The following is a 25,546-nucleotide window of genomic DNA, read 5'->3' on the forward strand; positions in this document are numbered from 1 at the left end:
ATCTCACAAAATTCCAAACTGCATCATGATCCACTATAAGTACTATGGCAGTTAGATGGGAGATGACAAAACTTGGATTTCATGGTCAAGCGGCTGCTCATTAGCCACACATCATGCCGGTAAATGCCAAACAATGCCTCGCTTGGTGTAAGGAGTGTAAACGTTTGATGATTGAACAGTGGAAAAACATTGTGTAGAGTGACGTATCACGGTACACAATGTGACAATCCGATGGTAGGGTGTGGGTATGGCGAATGCCTGGTGAACGTCATCTGCCCGCTTGTGTAGTACCAACAGTAAAATTTTGAGGTGGTTGTGTTATGGTGCGAGCATGTTTTTCATGAAGAGAGGTTGCACCCCTTGTTTGGTGTGGCAATATCAGAGCACAAGCCTACATTGATGTTTTAAGCTCCTTCTTGCTTCCCACTGTTGAAGAGCAATTTGGGGATGGTGACTGCATCTTTCAACAGAATCAAGCGACTGTTAATAATGCATGGTCTGTGGTGGAGTGGTTGCACAACAGTAACATCGCTGTAATGGACTGGCCTGCAGAGAGTCCTGACCTAAATCCTACAGAAAACCTTTGGGATGTTTTGGAGGCCGACTTCATGCCATGCCTCACTGACCGACAACGATACCTCTCCTCAGTGCAGCACTCTGCGAAGGAAGGGCTGCCATTCCCCGAGAAACCTTCCAGCACACAGTTGTTCATCACCTTACGCTGTGTCGCACCACTAAGCGTACACCGCCTATCAGTAGTACTTTCGTCTGTAGTACTGTCATCGCTGTGCAGCCGTCAGTCTGCCTCCTACAGTTATGTATGTATCATATAACTTCAGTTTATCTGTACAATTTGCTACATCTGATAGGTGCCGTTTCTGATAACCTGTGGATACTTTTGTGATGCACCTCAGTAGCATTATTGCTTTTACCACACGATCCTGTATACTCTGTTTCACAGAATGCATATTATTAATGCAATTTTGTCATATGATGACATGATGGAGACCATGGCTGTGGTTTGAAGACAAATGTTGATGGTGTTAGGACAGCAACCAGCCACAAATTTACTTTCAGTTCCTTTATTCAAAGGGCACTGTTACCGGTTTCGAATCGTTGTGATTCATCCTCAGAAATTTTACACACTTTATTTATGACATGTCTGAGGGTGAATCACGATGATTCGAAACCGGTAACGGTACCCTTTGAATAAAGGAACTGAAAGTAAATTTGTGGCTGGTTGCTGTTCTATCACCATCAACATATTATTAAACTCATTCATTCGCCAGCTGATGACGTTTCATTAAGTGAGCTATTCACCATTTGTGCAGTACTGTTCCATCATCTAGTTTGATATAATGTTCTCATTTTCTTGTGAAATATTACTTCAAATTCACAACAGAATGTTATTTATACCTGAAACTCACATCATACAAGCAATAAGACTGTAATATGCATGGCAGTGCATCGGTTTGAAAAGAAGGTACATCAAACAGCAATAGATGCATGTTTGGAGTGCTCTCACTTAATAATGTCCTAATCCCAACAATATCAGTCATCGGAAGGAACAACATTTCAACCATACTGGAGACAACTGTGACCACCAAAATGCTAGTTTTAAAAATAAATTCATTTTCCAGCACAATCACAACAATTTCTACACAAAATTATTGGTTCTGGCCATCACTGGGCATTTCCACATATGAGACAAATGGGTTTAAAAGTTAATGGAGGTTGTCAAAATAAAAATAAAGAAATAAAATGTTATTTGACACCCACCTGTATTTATCTGTCGTGTACTTTGATAATTCTGAAAACAGTCATAAACATAAGCTGGATACAATATCCAAATGTTCTTTCAGTGTGCCTTCGTAATGGAGGTTCATTCAACAAAATTTACTGTATTAAATGGCCTGCCCTTCAGCAGTAGGATTTACCCTCTTTTACAAGAAGAGTTTGATAAAGCATACACATTTTACACATTACAGTAAGTCTCTGACCCACCACTGGTTTGAACAGCACAATGCCCTACCGGAAACCTCTGAGCTCATAACTGAATTACGCAGGCAGTTACAGGGGGGCCTACAGATTAACGTGGATTTCGAACCATAGTGGAAGTAAACATTTTTATTACATTAACAAAAATTGCCAGAGGTATAAGAAACGATTAGAGATGGATACAAACACTAGGATTGGGCAGGGATTAAACCTGAGACCTCAGGTTCCATAACCTGGTGCTCTGCCACTGAGCTGGCAAGCCGCACAGAACTGCAATTAAAAGACACGTGACATATTATGAGGATATACAGCCCTGCAAAACGATGTACACTAGTTTCCAGGAGATCATAAAATGAAAAGCTCTACTGTCAGGCCCCATTATCAGGAGACAAAAATGTTTGGGCACAAGCCGTGACAATGTTGTTGTTGTTGTTGTTGGAGTCTTCAGCCCTGAGACTGGTTTGATGCAGCTCTCCATTCTACTCTATCCTGTGCAAGCCTCTTCATCTCCCAGTACCTGCTGCAGCCTACATCCTTCTGAATCTGCTTAGTGTATTCATCTCTTGGTCTCCCTCTACGATTTTTACCCTCCATGCTGCCCTCCAGTAATAAATTGGTGATCCCTTGATGCATCAGAACATGTCCTACCAACCGATACCTTCTTCTAGTCAAGTTGTGCCACAAACTCCTCTTCTCCCCAATTCTAGTCAATACCTCCTCATTAGTTATGTGATGTACCCATCTAATCTTCAGCATTCTTCTGTAGCACCACATTTCGAAAGCTTCTATTCTCTTCTTGTTTAAACTATTTATCGTCCATGTTTCACTTCCATACATGGCTACACTCCATACAAATACTTTCAGAAACAACTTCCAGACACTTAAATCAATACTCGATCTTAACAAATTTCTCTTCTTCAGAAACGCTTTCCTTGCCATTGCCAGTTACATTTTATATCCTCTCTACTTCGACAATCATCAGTTATTTTGCTTCCCAAATAGCAAACCTCCTTTACTACTTTAAGTGTCTCATTTCCTAATCTAATTCCCGCAACATCACTCAACTTAATTCGACTACATTCCATTATTCTCGTTTTGCTTTTGTTGATGTTCATCTTACACCCTCCTTTCAAGACACTGTCCATTCCATTCAACTGCTCTTCCAAGTCCTTTGCTGTCTCTGATAGAATTACGATATCATTGGCGAACCTCAAAGTTTTTATTTCTTCTCCATGGATTTTAATACCTACTCTGAACTTTTCTTTGGTTTCCTTTACTGCTTGCTCAATATACAGATTGAATACCATCGGCGAGAGACTACAACCCTGTCTCACTCCCTTCCCAACCACTGCTTCCCTTTTATACCCCTCGACTCTTATAACTGCCATCTGGTTTCTGTACAAATTGTAAATAGCCTTTCGCTCCCTGTATTTTACCCCTGCCACCTTCAGAATTTGAAACAGAGTATTCCAGTCAACAATGCCAAAATCTTTCTCTACATCAACAAATGCTAGAAACGTAGGTTTGCCTTTCCTTAATCTTTCTTCTAAGATAAGTCGTACGGTCAGTATTGCCTCACATGTTCCAGTATTTCTACAGAATCCAAACTAATCTTCCCCGAGGTCGGCTTCTACCAGTTTTTCTATTCGTCTGTAAAGAATTTGCGTTAGTATTTTGCAGCTGTGACTTATTAAACTGATAGTTCGGTAATTTTCACATCTGTCAACACCTGCTTTCTTTGGGATTGGGATTATTATATTCTTCTTGAAGTCTGAGGGTATTTCACCTGTCTCATACATCTTGCTCACCAGATGGTAGAGTTTTGTCAGGACTGGCTCTCCCAAGGCTGTCAGTAGTTCTAATGCAACGTTGTCTACTCCCGGGGCCTTGTTTCGACTTAGGTCTTTCAGTGTTCTGTCAAACTCTTCACGCAGTATCATATCTCCCACGTCACCTTCATCTACCTCCTCTTCCATTTCCATAATGTTGTCCTCAAGAACATCGCCCCTGTATAGACCCTCTATATACTCCTTCCACCTTTCTGCTTTCCCTTCTTTGCTTAGAAGTGGGTTTCCATCTGAGCTCTTGATATTCAAGCAAGTGGTTCTCTTTTCTCCAAAGGTATCTTTAATTTTCCTGAAGGCAGTATCTATCTTACCCCTCATGAGATAAGCCTCTACATCCTTACATTTGTCCTCTAGCCATCCCTGCTTACCGATTTTGCACTTCCTGTCGATCTCATTTTTGAGACGTTTGTATTCCTTTTTGCCTGCTTCATTTACTGCATTTTTATATTTTCTCCTTTCATCACTTAAATTCAGTATCTCTTCTGTTACCCAAGGATTACTACTAGCCCTCGTCTTTTTACCTACTAGATCCTCTGTTGCCTTCACTATTTCATTCCTCAAAGCTACCCATTCTTCTTCTACTGTTTTTCTTTCCCCCACTCCTGTCAATTGTTCCCTTATGCTCTCCCTGAAACTCTGTACAACCTCTGGTTTAGTCAGTTTATCCAGGTCCCATCTTCTTAAATTACCACCTTTTTGCAGTTTCTTCAGTTTCAATCTACAGTTCATAACCAATAGATTGTGGTCAGAGTCCAAATCTGCCCCTGGAAATGTCTTACAATTTAAAATCTGGTTCCTAAATCTCTGTCTTACCATTATATAATTTATCTGAAACCTGTTAGTACCTCCAGGGTTCTTCCATGTATACAACCTTCTTTCATGATTCTTGAACGAAGTGTTAGCTACGATTAAGTTGTGCTCTGTGCAAAATTCTACCAAGCAGCTTCCTCTTTCATTTCTTAGCCCCAATCCATATTCACCTACTACGTTTCCTTCTCTTCCTTTTCCTACTGTCGATTTCCAGTCACCCATGACTATTAAATTTTCATCTCCCTTCACTACCTGAATAATTTCTTTTATCTCATCATACATTTCATCAATTTCTTCATCATCTGCAGAGCTCGTTGGCATATAAACTTGTACTACTGTAGTAGGTGTGGGCTTCGTGTCTATCTTGGCCACAATAATGCGTTCACTATGCTGTTTGTAGTAGCTTACCAGTACTCCTATTTTTTTATTCATTATTAAACCTACTCCTGCATTACCCCTATTTGATTTTGTATTTATAACCCTGTATTCACCTGACCAAAAGTCTTGTTCCTCCTGCCACCGAACTTCACTAATTCCCACTATATCTAACTTCAACCTATCCATTTCCCTTTTTATTTTTCTAACCTACCTGCCCAATTAAGGGATCTGACATTCCACGCTCTGGTCCATAGAACGCCAGTTTTCTTTCTCCTGATAACGATGTCCTCTTGAGTAGTCCCCGCCTGGAGATCCGAATGGGGGACTATTTTACCTCCGGAATATTTTACCCAAGAGGACGCCATCATCATTTAATCATACAGTAAAGCTGCATGCCCTCGGGAAAAATTACGGCTGTAGTTTCCCCTTGCTTTCAGCCGTTCGCAGTACCAAAACAGCAAGGCCGTTTTGGTTAGTGTTACAGGGCCAGATCAGTCAATCATCCAGACTGTTGCCCCCGCAACTACTGAAAAGCCTGCTGCCCCTCTTCAGGAACCACTATCATTTCAGTAAGTAATGGTTGAAGAATACTAACATGAATTAATTACAGAAGAATGGAAAAACTTGTAGAAGCCAACCTCCGGAAAATCAGTTTGGATACCAGAGAAATGTAGGAACACATGTGGCAGTACTGCCCCTACAACTTATCTTAAAAGAGAAGACAAGGGAGGGAAACCTACATTTACAGCTTTTGACAACGATGGCTGGAATACATTCTTTGAAATTCTGAAGGTAGCAGAGGCAAAATACTGGGAACAAAAGACTATATAAAACTTGTACAGAAACAAGGTGGCAGTTATCAAGGGGTTATTTATTTATTTTATTATTTAGCATATGGCTAATACAGGCATATCATGAAATTATATATACATATGTACAAGGGGTATGAAAGGGAAACTGTGGTTGAGAAGGAAGTGAGACAATGTTGTAACCTATACCCAGTGTTATTTGATCTGCATACTGAGCAAGCAAGAAAGGAAAAGAAAGAAAATTCGGAAGAAGAAATGAAATTTCAGGGAGAAGAAATAAGAACATCAAGATCTGCAGATGGCATTGTAATTTTGCCAGAGGCTGTAAAGGACTTGAAAGAGGAGCTGAACAGAATGGACAGTCTCTTGAAAGGAGAATACAAGATGAACTTTAACAAAAGCAAAAATGGGATAATGGAATGGAGTCAAATTAAATCAGGCAATGTTGAGAAAATTAGATTAAAAAACAAGACAATAAAATGGCAGAGGAGTTTTGATATGTGAGCAGTAAAATAACAGATGATGGTCAAATTGGGGGGGAGGGGGGGGGGATAAAAAATGTAGACTGTAAATGGCACAAAAAATGTTTCTGAAGAAGAGAAATTCATCAACACCAACATTAGGAAATCTTTTCTGAAAGTGTCTTTCTGGAATGTAGCCTTATATGGAAGTGAAATGTGGATGATAAACAATTCAGACAAGAAGAGTATAGAAGTTTTAAATGTGGTGCTACAGAAGAAAGCTGAATATTAGATTATTACATCATGTAACTAATAAGAAAGAATGGAACAGTATTGAGGAGAAAACAAATTGTGGTGTAACTTGTCTAAAAGGAGAGTTCACATACAGTATTATGAAAAAGATAGTTGCTACTCCTCATACAATGGAGATTCTGAGTAGCAGATATGCACAGCAAAAAGATTGTCAGAAAATGAGCTTTTGGCCAGCAAGGTCTTCATCAGAGATAGAACACACACACACACACGACTGTGTAGTCTCTGGTTGCTGAGGCCATTTAACTGCAAACAGCAGTACATGATCCTTCCATCCTTTCTAAACACCCAGAATTCCAAACTCCTCACCAAGTTCAGATTCACTGATGACATCTTCATGATCTGTATCGAGGATGATAACACCCTATCCACATTCCTCCAGAACCTCAACACCTTCTCCTCCATTCACTTCCCCTGGTCCTACTCAATCCAACAAGCCATCTTCCTCGATGTTGACCTCCACCTCAAAGATGGCTACATCACCACTTCCAGCCATATCAAATCTAAGAACTTGGTACAGCCTAGCCACCCCGGGGCGTCATATCTGTAGCAACGACCTACCTCTCTCGAAATGCACCAAGAGTTTCACTGAGACCTCCACAAAGTGTAACTGCTCTCCCACCCTTGTACAAAACTCCCAAGACTTATCTCTCTAATCTCCAACCATCGCCTGAGGCCCCAGTGCCTGGTCACAGAGGAGCATTCTCCTCGTGACTCCATACCAGCCAGGACTGGAGCAACTGAATCACATTCTCTATCAGAATTTCGACTACCTCTCGTCGTGCCCTGAAATGAGGAATGTCCTACTCACTATCCTTCCCACCTCTCCCACAGTGGTATTCCACCACCCACTGGACCTACACAATATCCTTGTCCATCCCTACACAACTCCTGCTCCCAACCCCTTGCCTAATGGCTCATTTCCCTGTAATAGACCTGGATGTAAGACCTGTCCCGTACATCCTCACCACACCACCTACTTCAGTCCAGTCACAAGCATCACCTATCCCACCAAAGGCAGGGCTACTTGTGAAACCAGTCATGTGATCTACAAGCTAAGCTGCAACCACTGTGCTGCATTCTATGTGGGCACGACAGTTAACAAGCCGTCTGTCCACACGAACGGCCACCGACACAGTGTGGCCGAGAAACAACTGGACCACCTCATTGTCGAGCACTCCACCCGACACAATGTTCTTCACTTCAGTGACTGCTTCACAGCTGGTGCCATCTGGTTCCTTCCCACCAACACCATATTTTCTGATCTGCGTAGGTAAGAACTCTCCCTGCAATGTATCCTATGTTCCCGTAACCCTCCTGGCCTCAACCTTTGCAAGTCTTTGTCCTTACCCTCTAGCCCCTTCCCTGTTTCCTCTCTGGCACTACACAGTCCTTTAATCCAACTACACACCCACAATCTTTTTACCTCTCTCCTTTTGTGCTAACCCTCCCCTGCCTAACCTCCCAACTGCACACAGCTGCCCTACCCTCTCTCCTACTTGTCCCTGTACCTCCCAGTAGCAGCGTTTTACCGAAGTAACATTTTACCGTCCCCCAATCCTTCCCTGCAATTCTTTCCCCTCCCCGCCCCAGCATCATTACACTACTGCGCAGTTGTGTCTCCCTCATGTGCTGCAGCTTGCAGTGTGGCCTCAGCAGCCAGAGACTGCGATCATGTGTGTGTGTGTGTGTGTGTGTGTGTGTGTGTGTGTGTGTGTGTGTTCTATCTCCAACAAAGGCCTTGTTGCCCGAAAGCTCATTATTATTATTATAATAATTATATATATATATATATATATATATATATATATATATATATATATATATATATATATATATATATCTAAAAAGAAAGATGATGAAACTTACCAAACAAAAGCGCTGGCAGGTCGATAGACACACAAACAAACACAAACATACACACAAAATTCTAGCTTTCGCAACCAATGGTTGCCTCGTCAGGAAAGAGGGAAGGAGAAGGAAGACAAAAGGATATGGGTTTTAAGGGAGAGGGTAAGGAGTCATTCCAATCCCGGGAGCGGAAAGACTTACCTTAGGGGGAAAAAAGGACAGGTATACACTCGCACACACACACATATCCATCCACACATACACAGACACAAGCAGACATTTGTAAAGGCAAAGAGTTTGGGCATTTTTTGGGCAGAGATGTCAGTCGGGGCGGATGTACAGAGGCAAAGATGAAGTTGAAAGACAGGTGAGGTATGAGCGGCGGCAAATTGAAATTAGAAATTAGCGGAGATTGAGGCCTGGCGGATAGCGAGAAGAAAGGATATGCTGAAGGGCAAGTTCCCATCTCCGGAGTTCTGACAGGTTGGTGTTAGTGGGAAGTATCCAGATAACCCGGACGGTGTAACACTGTGCCAAGATGTGCTGGCCGTGCACCAAGGCATGTTTAGCCACAGGGTGATCCTCATTACCAACAAACACTGTCTGCCTGTGTCCATTCATGCGAATGGACAGTTTGTTGCTGGTCATTCCCACATAGAACGCTTCACAGTGTAGGCAGGTCAGTTGGTAAATCACGTGGGTGCTTTCACACGTGGCTCTGCCTTTGATCGTGTACACCTTCCGGGTTACAGGACTGGAATAGGTGGTGGTGGGAGGGTGCATGGGACAGGTTTTACACCGGGGGCGGTTACAGGGGTAGGAGCCAGAGGGTAGGGAAGGTGGTTTGGGGATTTCATAGGGATGAACTAAGAGGTTGCGAAGGTTAGGTGGACGGCGGAAAGACACTCTTGGTGGAGTGGGGAGGATTTCATGAAGGATGGATCTCATTTCAGGGCAGGATTTGAGGAAGTCGTATCCCTGCTGGAGAGCCACATTCAGAATCTGATCCAGTCCCGGAAAGTATCCTGTCACAAGTGGGGCACTTTTGGGGTTCTTCTGTGGAAGGTTCCGGGTTTGAGGAGATGAGGATGTGGCTCTGGTTATTTGCTTCTGTACCAGGTCGGGAGGGTAGTTACGGGATGCAAAAGCTGTTTTCAGGTTGTTGGTGTAATGGTTCAAGGATTCCGGACTGGAGCAGATTCGTTTGCCACGAAGACCTAGGCTGTAGGGAAGGGACCGTTTGATGTGGAATGGGTGGCAGCTGTCATAATGGAGGTACTGTTGCTTGTTGGTGGGTTTAATGTGGACGGACGTGTGAAGCTGGCCATTGGACAGGTGGAGGTCAACGTCAAGGAAAGTGGCATGGGATTTGGAGTAGGACCAGGTGAATCTGATGGAACCAAAGGAGTTGAGGTTGGAGAGGAAATTCTGGAGTTCTTCTTCACTGTGAGTCCAGATCACGAAAATGTCATCAATAAATCTGTACCAAACTTCGGGTTGGCAGGCCTGGGTAACCAGGAAGGCTTCCTCTAAGCGACCCATGAATAGGTTGGCATACGAGGGGGCCATCCTGGTACCCATGGCTGTTCCCTTTAATTGTTGGTATGTCTGGCCTTCAAAAGTGAAGAAGTTGTGGGTCAGGATGAAGCTGGCTAAGGTAATGAGGAAAGAGGTTTTAGGTAGGGCGGCAGGTGATCGGCGTGAAAGGAAGTGCTCCATCGCAGCGAGGCCCTGGACATGCGGAATATTTGTGTATAAGGAAGTGGCATCAATGGTTACAAGGATGGTTTCCGGGGGTAACAGACTGGGTAGGGATTCCAGGCGTTTGAGAAAGTGGTTGGTGTCTTTGATGAAGGATGGGAGACTGCATGTAATGGGTTGAAGGTGTTGATCTACGTAGCCAGAGATGCGTTCGGTGGGGGCTTGGTAACCAGCTACAATGGGACGGCCGGGATGATTGGGTTTGTGAATTTTGGGAAGAAGGTAGAAGGTAGGGGTGCGGGGTGTTGGTGGGGTCAGGAGGTTGATGGAGTCGGGTGAAAGGTTTTGTAGGGGGCCTAAGGTTCTGAGGATTCCTTGAAGCTCCGCCTGGACATCAGGAATGGGATTGCCTTGGCAAACTTTGTAAGTAGTGTTGTCTGAAAGCTGACGCAGTCCCTCAGCCACATACTCCCGACGATCAAGTACCACAGTTGTGGAACCCTTGTCCGCCGGAAGAATGACGATGGATCGGTCAGCCTTCAGATCACGGATAGCCTGGGCTTCAGCAGTGGTGATGTTGGGAGTAGGATTAAGGTTTTTTTAAAAAGGATTGAGAGGCAAGGCTGGAAGTCAGAAATTCCTGGAAGGTTAGGAGAGGGTGATTTTGAGGAAGAGGAGGTGGGTCCCGCTGTGACGGAGGACGGAACTGTTCCAGGCATGGTTCAATTTGGATAGTGCCTTGGGGAGTTGGATCCTTAGGAGTAGGATTAGGATCATTTTTCTTTCCTGACGAGGCAACCATTGGTTGCGAAAGCTAGAATTTTGTGTGTATGTTTGTGTGTCTATCGACCTGCCAGCGCTTTTGTTTGGTAAGTTTCATCATCTTTCTTTTTAGATATATTTTTCCCACGTGGAATGTTTCCCTCTATTATATATATATATATATATATATATATATATATATATATATATATATATATATATATATATATATATATATATATATATTTTTTTTTTTTTTTTTTTTTTTTTTTTGCGATTCAGCATCTACGCTATACGGTCAGAAGTGACTATCCTTTTCATAGCATTGTTACATTTCATCCTGGATTTTACGTTGTAGAGGGATCAGTTATTATGATGCATTCTGAGGCATCAAGCTTTTATCAGTTTAGTACTGGAGGGAACTGCAGCGAGTAAAAATTCTAGAGGGAGACTGAGAGATGAATACAGTAATCAAGTTCAAAAGGATGTAGGTTGCAGTAGTTATTCACAAATGGAGGGGCTTTCAGAGGATACAGTAGCATGGACAGCTGCATCAAACTAGTCTTCTGACCAAAGAACATGACAACAGCAGCCAAGTAATGCCCTTTCGAGCAGTTTTTTGAGCTGAGGGAATTAAAAAAAGTCATAGGGAGTGAGATCCAGCAAATGGGGCGGGGGGGGGGGGGGGGGGCGGGGGGGGGGGGGGTTGTTAAACTGTGCCTGGTTGGACAAATGCCACCCTTTCTGAGAGGACTTCCTAAAAAAAGTTCATTCAGGAGGCATATATATATAAAAAAAGAGCAATTATTTTACTTTTGATTTGCCCATTTTCAGTCTCTAGACTTTCGATGTTGTGCCTTAGGATCGTATTCCAAAATACACAATTCCCCACGGGTGGCACTGTTTTGAAGCATTCTAGCTCCTTCTACAAGTGTTTCGAAGATAAAGAGACACAGTTTATTGCTGTTCTGCTCAGTCATTAGGTTTCTTGCAACATTCTTTGCCTGCCCACATCCTATGCTAAAACTTGATAAGCACGACAATCTTTAAATTTAGTTTCCTACTGAATTCTCACCAACAATCAATGGTATTATTTCACAAGACACTTCACTCTTTCGTCTGCACTGCCGTATGTCTCGAGGTCAAATGACTTTCCATGCTAGCACTGTCTTCCTCTCCTTCTCAGCATGCTAAAATGAACATGTGACATCTAAACACTTATGCTCTCAGTGGGAAATGTACTCCATTAGCTCTTTGTATTTTTGTAAATCATGAAAGCAGTTTTGCCAAGCTCCACACACAATTTGATGGCACAGCATTGCTCCTGGTTTTGCCAGTTAAGTTCATAAAGTTCTTTACAAAGTAAACTTCACTTCATCAATATCAAAAGCACAGATTGCCACTCTCCATACAGAGGAGGCATTAAGTTGCAGACAGGCACAATGAAAAGAGAGCTAGAAATCTTCAGCTTTCAAACTATCTTCATCAGAACTAGAAAACATACACATTCACATAAGCACAACTCATAAACACATGACTACTGTCATTTCTAGTCTCCTTTGTGCCTGGAGATGACAGTGGACATACATGTCAGAGTTGGGCTGGTGTGAAGTGTGCGTGTTCTAGTTCTGATGACCAATCTAGCTGGAAAGCTGAACATTCTTAGAATTCTTTTCATTGCATTTGTCTGCGACTCAACGCATCCTCTTTATGGTGAGGAACAATCTAAGCTTCCCATATTGTTATTATTCCACCCTGGAGTTCCATTGTTTAAACATTCACTTCAGGTGCTCTCACCAAGTGTGTAACAATTGCAGTAAATTCAGACTGTATTGATTCAAGGGATGATACGGCATTACTGCTGTGTGAAGAAGGGAGCAACAGAATTTAGTCTGTGCAGTGTTGCTATTCACATTACTTTCCCAACACATTTCATACTTTTAAGGATGCAGTTAACTACTTTATACACTCTTTACACACTGTTCTTTATCATACTACTATACATTTGATATTTGAAGTTCCTAGAATTAATGAAGCACACATTAAGTACTTACCCTTTCCCACAAACTGGGCAGTGATGTGGTTTTTCTCCTGAATGTGTCAAAATGTGGTAATCTAAACTGCCTTTCGCTATAAAACTTTTACCACATACGTCGCATATGTAATTTCGCTCTCCTGTGTGTATCTTACGGTGGGTCTCCAACGTATGTTTTGTAGCAAAGCTAGAACAAGAAAAAAGTAGTAAAGTCAAGGAACAATGGAAAATGCTCCACTCAATACAAAACAATGAAGAAAAAAAATGAAATGACTCTGTGGCATCAGCCCCGTCTGGGGTTGTTCAGCTGCCAGTGCCAGTCTTTCTATTTGATGCTACTTGATGGAGATGAGATGAAATGATGAGGACAACAGAAACACTTAGTCACTGAGTGAACCAAATCTGCGATCTGGTGGGGAATTGAATCCGGGACACCAGCAATCTAGACGCAACGCTAACCAGTAGACTATGAGGTGAAGAAAATACAGGTGCCTCAGATCAGGAAGGAAATGAAATAATCTTAAGTTTCACAAGCCTGAAGAGTATTAGTGTTAAACGGTGTTTTTGGATTAAACAGTATTACAATTAGTGCAACATCTGTTTTCACCATGTCTTTTTCCTACTTTGCTATGCTTTTTCATTATTAGGGTACCAAATGACTAACTTATCCTTATGTAAGGGTTTTTTTTCCCTTAATTATCATTACCAATAACAAACCTTGTCAACTATTGTATTAGTTATTTAGCGACATGTTTCGAGAGAATAATTCATCTTCAGGCTAAATGGCATAACAAAAACAATTCTACAATAAGGTCATACTGATGTTACATAGTCTTTTCATAAATGCTGTGGTTATCCTGTGGAAGAGGAAAAAACTTAGTAAGAGGCGATGTCACTTTGGAAGCTGGACTGATGTTTGCATGAAAATGTTTTGTAGCTGTCACTCACTTCGTTCTTCTGCCGTGGCAGTCTCGTGAAGTGCTGAGGTGTTTCCATTTCCGTGGCTCTCTCCGTTTTCTTGGTCACTGTTCACAAATTTTCACTAATGTAGCAGCAACTTGGAAACATGATAACAAACAAATCTGTAGTGCAGTGGACAATATGGCAGTCGAAATACAGCTGGTTTCCATTTGACTATTGATTTGTCGATCTATGTGGTGTCAGATGTTTACGTGTCTTCTGCACATCTTGTTATCGTATTACAGATGTAGGTTGACAAAATACATTACAATTTGAGCCCCTATTATAATATTATTGAACACATCATGATATAAACTATTTATTTTACATATTTCTAAAGTATTGCTGGGGATAGAGTCAAACGACTGTCACGTTATGTATCTTTTATTCTAAGAGTAATGTAGTGAAAATGAAAGGAAATGTGAATTCTTGAAGTCCGTCATTTCATTCAGGATCTCGTTACTCCCCATGTGGCCATAGATGAATATTTCCATTTCTTCCAAGATGTCCATTTGCCAGCTATTTTCTAAATTATGTAGTACTTTGAGATCATTGTCTATTGTAACACTGTGTCCTGTTTCATTTACATGTTTCACTATAGCTGATTAATTCAGTTTGCCAAGTCTGAAACAGTCAATGTGTTCTTTAAAGCGGGGTTTAAAATTTCTTCCCTTTTGGCCAATGTAATATTTGTTGCAATGACTGCATGTAATTCTATGAATTCCTGCTTTGTTACGTTTCTCTGTGGGATGTGAGTGTCATGTGTCAATTTCTTATTTAAGTTGTTGTTGGTGGCAAAGGTGATCCTGATGTGTGTGTGTTTTTTAAACAGCTTGGCTATTTTGTCTGATATGGCACCTAAATATGGTAATGTTATGTACTTGAGTTTTTGGATGTTGTGTGAGGAAATTATGTCACATTGTTTGTTGTTATTTTTAGTTGTGCGTTGTGATAGTGTGTCTATCTCATGTTTGTGACAAACATTATTGTGTGCAATGTATTTGATAGTGTTCATTTCTGTCTCATAGTTGGCAGCATTAAGTGGGAATTTCTGTGCTTTGTTTAAGATGGATCTTAATGCAGCTTGTCTATGTGAGTTGGGATGTGTGGAAGATTTATTAATGACTGTGTCTGTGTATGTTAGGGTTTGGTCTATGTTACTTATTGTCATGTCTAGAAAATTAATTTTGCTATCTTTCTCAGTTCTATGGTGAACTGGATGTTGTGTAAATTATTGAATCTGTTTGATAGAGTTTCTATTTCTTCATCAGATCCATTGTATACAATGAATGTGTCATCAACATATCTGCAGTCATCATCATCTTGGACAGTTTCCAGCCACTGGCTGGGTCTGTCGGGAACACAAGCCTCTCCATTGTGTTCTGTCTTTCCACCATTCCCCCTCTTCCACCTTCGTCCAGTTCTCTTCTCTTCTCATCACACATTCCTTCACTCCCTTCACCCATCTATCTCTTGGTCTTCCTCTGGGCCTCTTCCCCTCCAGTTGCAGATCAAACATCCTCTTTGGAATTCTTCCCTCATCCATTCTCTTCATGTGTCCATACCACTGCAGTCTTGATTTTTCTATCCTGTCCTGTACTGGTTCCTCCTTTAGTCTTTCCCTCACATACACATTTCGCAATCTGTCTCGTCTTGTTACACCCAACCTGCTCCTCTGGAACTTCATTTCACTAGCCTCTATTCTACTTTTGTCGCTTTTGTGCATTACCCATGTCTCACTTCCGTATGCCAATATGGGGACAAAGTAGGTTCGGTATATAATTCCCTTGGATTTCTGTGGCACCTCCTTGCTCCAAATAAGCCCCCTAATGCATTTGTAGAACTGCCCTGCTTTTCTGCACCTTTCATTTATTTCCATTGCGTTTCCCCCCTTACTTTCAAGCACGCTTCCCAGGTACTTGAAGTTCTCTACCACTTGTAGTTTTTCCCCTCCACAAGTTATATCCACATTTGGCCTATTCTTCTTCCTTGTTGTGACGATTATTTCACTTTTCTTTGCAGAGAAATGCATTCCATATTGTGCTGCCATTGCCTCCCATGCATCTAACTGCTCTTGCACCTCCTTCTCGCAATTTCCCCATAACATCAGGTCATCGGCAAAAAGCACTGCTTTCATTTTATGATCTCCAATTGCATCTGATACTTGCTGTAGGATTTCATCCATAACAATAATAAACAATAAAGGCGAAAGTGCACTTCCCTGTCGCAGCCCATTTTCCAGCTTGAACCATGCAGTACGTTCCCTCCCCACTTTCACACAACTCTCACTTCCCTCATACATTTTTCTGACTTTTCATGTTATCTCTTCATCTATCCCTTTTGCGTTCAGCACATCCCAGAGCTTGTCCCTACAGATACTGTCATACGCCTTCTCAATATCCAAAAAGGCCATGATTAAGTCCTTCCCGTACTCATAGTGCCTTTCCTGCAGTTGCCTTACCGCAAATATGAGGTCCGTTGTTGATCTACCCGGTCTGAAACCGTACTGCTCCTCTTGCAGTCTACTTTCAATACTGCTTCTTATTCTCTTCTCCAGGATCTTTTCATATATTTTTCCACAGTGGCATAGTAGGGTGATTCCTCTGTAGTTCTCACATCTCCTTTTATCCCCTTTCTTGAAGATCGGGACTATAATTCCTTTCTTCCAATCCTCAGGAATTCTGTTCTCCTTCCACACCACCCTCAGCACTCTGTATAGCCACTGGGTTCCTACTTCTCCTGCTGCTTGTATCATATCCACTGTTACTTCGTCCCAACCTGGTGCCTTGCCCCCTTTCATCCTCTTTATGGCTTCTTCCACTTCATTCCAAGTTAGATCATCAATTTCCCCACTATTATACTCGTCTGCTGCCTTAGTCTCTCCATCGCTGTTAGTTACCCGCTTGGCGGCATTCAACAGATCTTCAAAGTACTCCTTCCAAATCTTTTTGAGCTCATGCATTTCCTCCACAACTCTTCCATTATTATCCATGATCCTCAGGCACTCGCTTCTGTTGTTCCTCTTATTTCTTACCATGGTGTAAAGTACTTTTTTGTTCCCTTCACTGTCCTCTTCTAACATTCTTGTCCATTTTTCCATCCACTTCTTCTTCTCCGCCCTTACTATGGTCTGTGCCGCTTTCTTGCTTTCCTTATATTTTACCCTAGCTTCCTCTGTTCGGGTCTGGAACCATTCTCTGAAGGCTTTGTTCTTTCGAAGTACTGCCTCTTTACATATGTTGTTCCACCATGGGGTTTCCCTACTTCTCCTCTTTGTGCTAGTTCTTCCGCACACAGTCTCAGCTGCCTCAACTAGAGCCCTCTTAAAATCTCCCCATTCTTCTTCCACTGTTCTCTGATCTTCCTTTGGCAGCTTCTTCCTGATCAGTGTCTGGTACTGGGTCCTCCGTTCATCCTCTTTCAGCATCCATGTCTTCAATCTTTTCTCCTGTATATCTGTTGCCCTCCTATCTCTTTTCTCTCTCAGGGTGGCTACCAACAGCCGATGGTCACTGTCTAAGGCCTCAGATGGAATGACCTTAACATCTGTGAGGCTGCTCATCATCTGCCTATCCACTAGTACATAGTCTACTACTGAAGTTTGGGACCAGTCCCCACTGTACCAAGTTATTTTGTGACTACTTCTCTTCTTGTACCAGGAATTTGCGATCGCCAGCCCATTCCTCTTGCAGAATTCCAGCAACAATTTTCCTTCTCTATTTTGGTTCCCCCAGCCCTCTGGTCCCATTATCTCCTCGAATCCTTCCCTGTCTGTGCCAACATGTGCATTGAGGTCCCCTATTATAATCTGATTTCCTCCATTTAGCTGCTTTTGCATGTCATCTTCAAATTCCTCCTTCTCCTTTTTTGTACACCCCACCTGTGGGGCATATGCTTGGATGATTTCAATGCTTTTTCCTTTCACTCGTACTCTGGCTTTTATCATTCGATCATTGATACCTTCCACCTCCTCCTGCAGACCCTCTCTGACCACTATTGCCACTCCATTTCTTCCCCTCTCATTCCCTATCCAGTACAGTTTACATCCTTTACTTAGTGGTTTTTCACCAACTCCTCTCCACCTAGTCTCAGCAAGTCCCAAGATGTCCAATCTCCTCCTTTCCATCATTTCTACAATTTCTTTTAACTTCCCAGTTAGAGTCCTTACGTTTAAGGTGCCCAGTCGTAAACCATCTCGTAATCCTTTTCCATTGCTTGGTCAGTTTCCTTTAAATCCGTTCCGTGATCCGAGGCATGTTCCCTTTTTAAAAGCAGTTGATTTATCCACTACTGGCTTGCTAGGCCTATCGCAGCTTCACCAGAGCCCCGTTAGCCATCACGTTTCAGGGTTCCCATAGGGCCTTCTCAGCTACCGTAGCGGTCCTGGGGCACACGAAGTCCCCGCTGCAGTAGTGTACTATTTTCTGGGTTATTATGTCTTTGTTGTTAAGTATTTTCAATGTGGTTAATGAAAATTTCTGCAATGATTCTACTTAGAGGACTTCCCATTGCTATGCCTACATCTTGTTTGTACATTTTGCCATGAAATGTAAAATAATTGTGTGAAAGAACAAGCTCTAGCAATTCTATTAATTCAACTACTTCAGCTGTGGACATAGTCTGACCTTTTAATAAATTAATGTGTGTTTGCAAATGAGCCCATTAGGACTACGCAAAGTACTTAGTGGCATGCGTGTGCCTTTCTTGGTGGCCATACTTCTTTCATTCTTTTGCTGTGGACTTCTTTGCTTTCTTGAGACCACGTTGTTCCAGTTTTCTTCTTTGGCTTCACCTCTTGGTCAACTTGCCATTTGTGAATGTTGGATCTGAAGTTTTCCCAGTTTTTGATATCCTCTGGTGTAGTTCCTGCTAGTTTCAAATCTGTTTTGATTTCGTAAATCCATTTCATTGGGTCTGCTTTAGATTTACTCCTGTTTTCATAGAATTCAACTATTTGCTTTGTTAGTCTGTCGGGATTCATTCTTTTCTGTGTCCATAGAATCTTAATCTGCATTTTCTAATGTCACTGTGAATAATAGAGTATTGTTTGTTTTCCTGTTTGCCTCTGAGCCAATACTGTTCATCTACAAGTTTTGGGCTAAAATTTTTCGTATGATCTTCCATTCCTTTTTCTGAATGTTTTCTATGTCTGGCCTATGAATGGCCTGGTCTGAATCCTGCCAAATATCCTCCAATTTTTGATTCTAGTTGTTGCTGTGATCTATCGAGAAGGCACTAGGATAGAATTTTGTAAGATACTGACATCAATGAGATTCCCCCATTGCTGTTTACATCCAATCTATCTCCTTTCTTGTGTAGAGGATGAATTAATGCATTTTTCCTGTCGTCCGGAATTCGATCTGTTTGCCAAATGTCTTGTATTATTTCCGTGATTTCTTTTATAATATTTGGGCCTGCTGATTTGAGGAGTCAGCTATGATTCCATCTTCACCTGCAGCTTTATTGTTTTTAAGACGTTAGATCTGTTTGGTGATTTCCTATACATCTGGTGATAATGAGTTTAGGTTTGTGGATTCAGGTTCCTGCGTCGGAAATCTTTGCGTTGTTTCTGGGCAGTTCAGCAGTTTTTCAAAATATCTTGCAAGTTCTTTGCAATTTTCTTGATTGCTCAGTGCAAATTGCCCATTTCCTTTAATGAAGCAAAGATTTTGCCGCTGATATCCTGTGAGTTTTGTTTTGATATTCTTGTAAAAATTTCGCGTATTGCTTCTTTTAAAGTCTTTCTTGATTTCAAGTAGCTGGTCCTTTTCAAATTTTCTCTTGGTCTTTCTGATTAATTGGGCTGTCTCTTTCCTCACTGCCAAGAATGTTTTGTAGTTCTTCTCAGTCTTTCTGCTGTTCCAGTTACTGTGTGCTTTCTGTCGAGATTGGATTGCTTGTTCACATTCTTTGTTCCACCAAGTGTGTTTTTTCTTTTTTGCAGAGGTATCAGTGTTTGTGTGGTTTCGATTAGTTTGCTTCTGAGTTGCTTCCAATTGTTTGGGGGTTTTTTTCTCTAATTCTTCTGTGGAAGATGGTTGGATCCAGCTAGCATCAAATTTTGGGATTAATGGCTTCCTTGTCATGAACTTCTGAGGTTTTAACTGTAGTTTGATTCTTGCGAAGTAATGGTCTATCTCTACATTTGGCCCCCTTTCTTACTTGGATATTCATGATTTCTCTGTGGTTTGGATAGGAAATTGCTACATGGTCAATTTGGAATTCACCAATGAGTGAGTTGGGTGATCTCCATGTCATTTGTTTTGATGGTTTCTTCTTGAAATATGTTGACATGATTTTAAGGTTGAATATCCTGCAGACTTCGACCAATCTCGTCCATTTTGATTAGTTCATTTATGTGCTGGAAAGTTTTCTATTGTTTTCCTGTATTTTCTTTCTTTGCCTAGCTGCGCATTGAAATCGCCCAGTAAGATTTTGACGTGGTTTTGTGGAATTTTGGAGAATATTTCTTCTAGTGTGAATAAGGCATAGCCAAATAAGCACCCGTGGATCAACTGAGGGAATGAGGAAAATGGTCAACAGTCTTGAAGGCAGGAGAGAGGAAACCCCAATGGCAGAGAGGGCGGATGAACTGACTTAAATTCACTCTGCGTCTGACTTGCAACAAGCGGCAAAGTGGTCAGCGTCTGATCACCAGAGGTGGAGCTGGAAATGTGTGTTCTCGAACTATCCCCTCCAGTCCTATGAAACTGGACTACAGTCAAAAACTTGTGATGATCAAGTACTATGAAGTGTGACAGGAAACAAATTTGTACTCCAGGCAGTAACCAATCCACTGCTACCATCAACAGCACAACCAGACTATCGGATTCTGGGGAGTCTGGCTTGACATGCATACAGAGGGAGTCAGACACCTCTCGCCAACTTCGCCCAAATACCAAAACATTTTTCGGAACATTAAATATAAATTCTCTCTTGCAGGTAGGGAAGCTGTATGAACTAGAGAAAATCCTTAATGAACAAAAATTGGAAATACTGTCACTCCAAGAAACAAGACCAACCAACGAAAATGTAACGGATTTCTGGAACTACAGACTTTTCAAAAGCAAAACAGACAAATGGATACTCAAAAATACACCACATTTAGGAGTTGGTGTTGCAGTCAAAAAGAGCATACTCAACTCAGTAACTCAAGTGGGGAACTGATTACTTTCAGGAAAAATTTTTGTGGGAAGTCTGACTTTTGGTGTTGTAAGTGAGGTAAGTGTTTGATTTTCTGAGTTGACCTAGTATAGATTAATAACGATCACCCTCAAGTGTGCAAACAAAACATACTCACTGATCAATGCACACATGCCTATCAATGGTGACAATAAATTCTTTTGATTATATCCATGGATTCTTTGATGGGTATGCTGCTATATAAGTTTACTATGTCAAGGGAGACAAGCTTTGCATTGGATGGAATATGAAGATCTTTAATACTTTGAATTGCTTAGTAGCTATTTTCCACTGAAAGAGAGGTTTTAAATTTATATTGTTTTTATAAAATTGAATGCAGCTTATGCATAACTTTGTAGCCCGGATGATTAATAGCATTGACAATTGGTCTGATAGGGATAGGTTTACGGATCTTAGACTGGGCTCTTAACTTTGGGGCTGTTGGGTTCATAATTTTTAATCTGTGTGTATCTTCCCTTGTTAATAAGAAGCATGTTTTATTCAACTGTTTCTTTAGTTTACTGTTGAATTTCTGTGTGGGGTCATGAGAGATTTCTTTTATATGATTATTCTGAAAGAACTCAAGTGTTTTATTTATATATTCGTGTTTGTCCATGATAACTACTGCATTGCCTTTGTCAGATTTTACTGCTAGTGCAGTGCCCTCAATGAGCTTCTTGTTGATGTTTTTAAGTAACTGGTTCTCTTCTATAGATTCTTTTAGTGGATTACTGTTAACATATTTCTCTGTTAATTTGTTAGTTTTAAGTCCTATTACAGTTTGTTCATTTTTGTTTAGTTTGGATATATCTGAGGACTGAACAAATGATGTCTTTAATGTTCTGCTGATTGAGTTCTGGTTATAGGTTATGTTTAAGGCCATTGTTTAGTAGAGAGAGTTCGTTGTTGTTAAAATGAATGTTTGGGGAACTGACTACTCTCGGGAAAATTTTTTGTGGGAAGTCTGACTTTTGGTGTTGTAAGTGAGGTAAGTGTTTTATTTTCTGATTTGACCTAGTTTCTTCATATGTTTTGCTTTAATTCTGTTGTAATTTTCGTGTAGAGTTTAATTTATGACATCCTGAAAGAAAGGTACTTGAAATGGATGCGTGAGTAGTAGTAATTCTAAGTGCAATTTATATTCTGATATATTGAAGTTTTATTTTGTACTGTTGTTTCACCTCAGCTTTCAACCATATTTTTTTCACCTTTCTTTTGAGCCAACTTGGCAGAGAAAGAACTTGGGGGTGAAATCCTCTTTCAAACAGACTTAGTTGAAGTTTGTGCTTAGGTTAGTTTTCAGTATTTTCGTTTTAATGTTTTCATGTGTCTGAAATACTTGAACAACTTGGCTTGTTAGCATAAAACTTGTTCTTTCACACAATTATTTCACATTTAATGGCAAAATATACAAACAAGATGTAGGCATAGCAATGGGAAGTCCTCTCAAGTGGAATCAGTCCACAGCAAAAGAATGAAAGAAGTATGGCCGCAAAGAAAGGCACACGCATGCCACTAAGTAATTTGCGTAGTCCTAATGGGCTCATTCGCAAATACATATTAATTTATTAAAAGGTCAGACTATGTCCACAGCTGAAGTAGTTGAATTAATAGAATTGCTAGAGCTTGTTCTTTCACACAATTATTTTACACTTCATGGCAAAATGTACAAACAAGATGTAGGCATAGCAATTGGAAGTCCTCTAAGTAGAATCATTGCAGAAATTTTCATTAACCACATTGAAAATACTTAACAACAAAGACATAATAACCCAGAAAATAGTACACTACTGCAGATATGTTGATGACACATTCATTGTATACAATGGATCTGATGAAGAAATAGAAACTCTATTAAACAGATTCAATAATTTACACAACATCCAGTTCACCATAGAACTGAGAAAGATAGCAAAATTAATTTTCTAGACATGACAATAAGTAACATAGACCAAACCCTAACATACACAGACACAGTCATTAATAAATCTTCCACACATCCCAACTCACATAGACAAGCTGCATTAAGATCCATCTTAAACAAAGCACAGAAATTCCCACTTAATGCTGCCAACTATGAGACAGAAATGAACACTATCAAATACATTGCACATAATAATGTTTGTCACAAACATGAGATAGACACACTATCACAACGCACAACTAAAAATAACAACAAACAATGTGACACAATTTCCTCACACAACATCCAAAAACTCAAGTACATAACATTACCATATTTAGGTGCCATATCAGACAAAATAGCCAAGCTGTTTAAAAAACACACACACATCAGGTTCACCTTTGCCACCAACAACAACTTAAATAAGAAATTGACACATGACACTCACATCCCACAGAGAAACGTAACAAAGCAGGAATTCATAGAATTACATGCAGTCATTGCAACAAATATTACATTGGCCAAAAGGGAAGAAATTTTAAACCCCGCTTTAAAGAACACATTGACTGTTTCAGACTTGGCAAACTGAATAAATCAGCTATAGTGAAACATGTAAATGAAACAGGGCACAGTGTTACAATAGACAATGATCTCAAAGTACCACATAATTTAGAAAATAGCTGGCAAATGGACATCTTGGAAGAAATGGAAATATTCATCCATGGCCACATGGGGAGTAACGAGATCCTGAATGAAATGACGGACTTCAAGAATTCACATTTCCTTTCATTTTCACTACATTACTCTTAGAATAAAAGATACATAACATGACAGTCGTTTGACTCTATCCCCAGCAATACTTTAGAAATATGTAAAATAAATAGTTTATATCATGATGTGTTCAATAATATTATAATAGGGGCTCAAATTGTAATGTATTTTGTCAACCTACATCTGTAATACGATAACAAGATGTGCAGAAGACACGTAAACATCTGACACCACATAGATCGACAAATCAATAGTCAAATGGAAACCAGCTGTATTTCGACTGCCATATTGTCCACTGCACTACAGATTTGTTTGTTATCATGTTTCCAAGTTGCTGCTACATTAGTGAAAATTTGTGAACAGTGACCAAGAAAACGGAGAGAGCCACGGAAATGGAAACACCTCAGCACTTCACGAGACTGCCACGGCAGAAGAACGAAGTGAGTGACAGCTACAAAACATTTTCATGCAAACATCAGTCCAGCTTCCAAAGTGACATCGCCTCTTACTAAGTTTTCTCCTCTTCCACAGGATAACCACAGCATTTATGAAAAGACTATGTAACATCAGTATGACCTTATTGTAGAATTGTTTTTGTTATGCCATTTAGCCTGAAGATGAATTATTCTCTCGAAACATGTCGCTAAATAACTAATACAATAGTTGACAAAGTTTATGACTGGTAGTGGTAATTTGAACAAAATACTTATTTCTTGAGCCAGTCATGGTGAAAAAATATTCAAAAGGGCTTCAAATTCTAGGATATCCTTAACCAAAAAAGTTGTGTCGGCAGTAGAGCCATCACCGTGTTGTGAGGGGAGGCCGAAATGCACGTGTTTTTGCTCACGCAGGCTGGCGTGAGGAGGGAAGAACTATACTGACGTGAGGTCTGGAACATGACAAGGAATGAGTGTTCAGAAAGCGGACGTAATTAGTTTGATACTTAACTTTAATCCATTAATGAGGAATGTCGCTCTTGACAATACATGATTCACAATATTATCTGTTCAGAAGACATATAGTAACTGAATATGGCGCCTTGCTAGGTCGTAGCAAATGACATAGCTGAAGGCTATGCTAAACTGTCGTCTCTGCAAATGAGGGCGTATGTAGTCAGTGAACCATAGCTAGCAAAGTCGGCTGTACAACTGGGGCAAGTGCTAGGGAGTCTCTCTAGACTAGACCTGCCGTGTGGCAGCGCTTGGTCTGCAATCACTGATAGTGGCGACACGCGGGTCCGACGTATACTAGCGGACCGCGGCCGATTTAAAGGCTACCACCTAGCAAGTGTGGTTGGTGTCTGGTGGTACCCATTTTCAGTTTTTAGAGTACAATTGGTAGCTGGTTTTGTTCTTCTCACACTTAATGTTTTTCTCCTTTGTGTATGGCCACTAAATAACACACTGAACATGGCAATTAATTAACACAAACAAACCAGAAATTTCAAACAAAACCTAATAGTTTTCAATCAAAGTTAATATCTTTCAACCAAACATAACAGCTTTTCAATTGAATAAAGTTTAGTATTTTATAAATATTTAATTGAACTGTACAATTTATAAGTTACAGTATTTGGATGACAGCTGCTAAAGACAGACAAATGTTTCAAAAATAAAAAAAATTATACCCATAACTTTGAATTTCATAAACACAGCGAAAGTGTAAATACTCCAAAAACCTCTTAGCGCATCTTGAAGAATTAAGTAATTCAGCACCAGTGAAACTAGTTGCCAAAATCGCATCACCAGTATTGATTCCTCTGGCTA

General features: G+C 40.7%; 1 protein-coding gene across 1 annotated transcript in view; it reads right to left on the bottom strand.

Moving 5' to 3' along the window:
• Nucleotides 1-25,546, bottom strand: part of LOC126456766 (zinc finger protein 879-like) — a 375,729-nt gene that overhangs the window by 133,753 nt on the left and 216,430 nt on the right. The window contains exon 6 of the mRNA XM_050092524.1: nt 12,984-13,151. Within this exon, the coding sequence (XP_049948481.1) occupies nt 12,984-13,151 (168 nt within the window). The remainder of the gene's footprint in view (nt 1-12,983; nt 13,152-25,546) is intronic.

This window comes from Schistocerca serialis, chromosome 2 (assembly GCF_023864345.2).
Source record: "Schistocerca serialis cubense isolate TAMUIC-IGC-003099 chromosome 2, iqSchSeri2.2, whole genome shotgun sequence".
NCBI lineage: Eukaryota > Metazoa > Arthropoda > Insecta > Orthoptera > Acrididae > Schistocerca > Schistocerca serialis.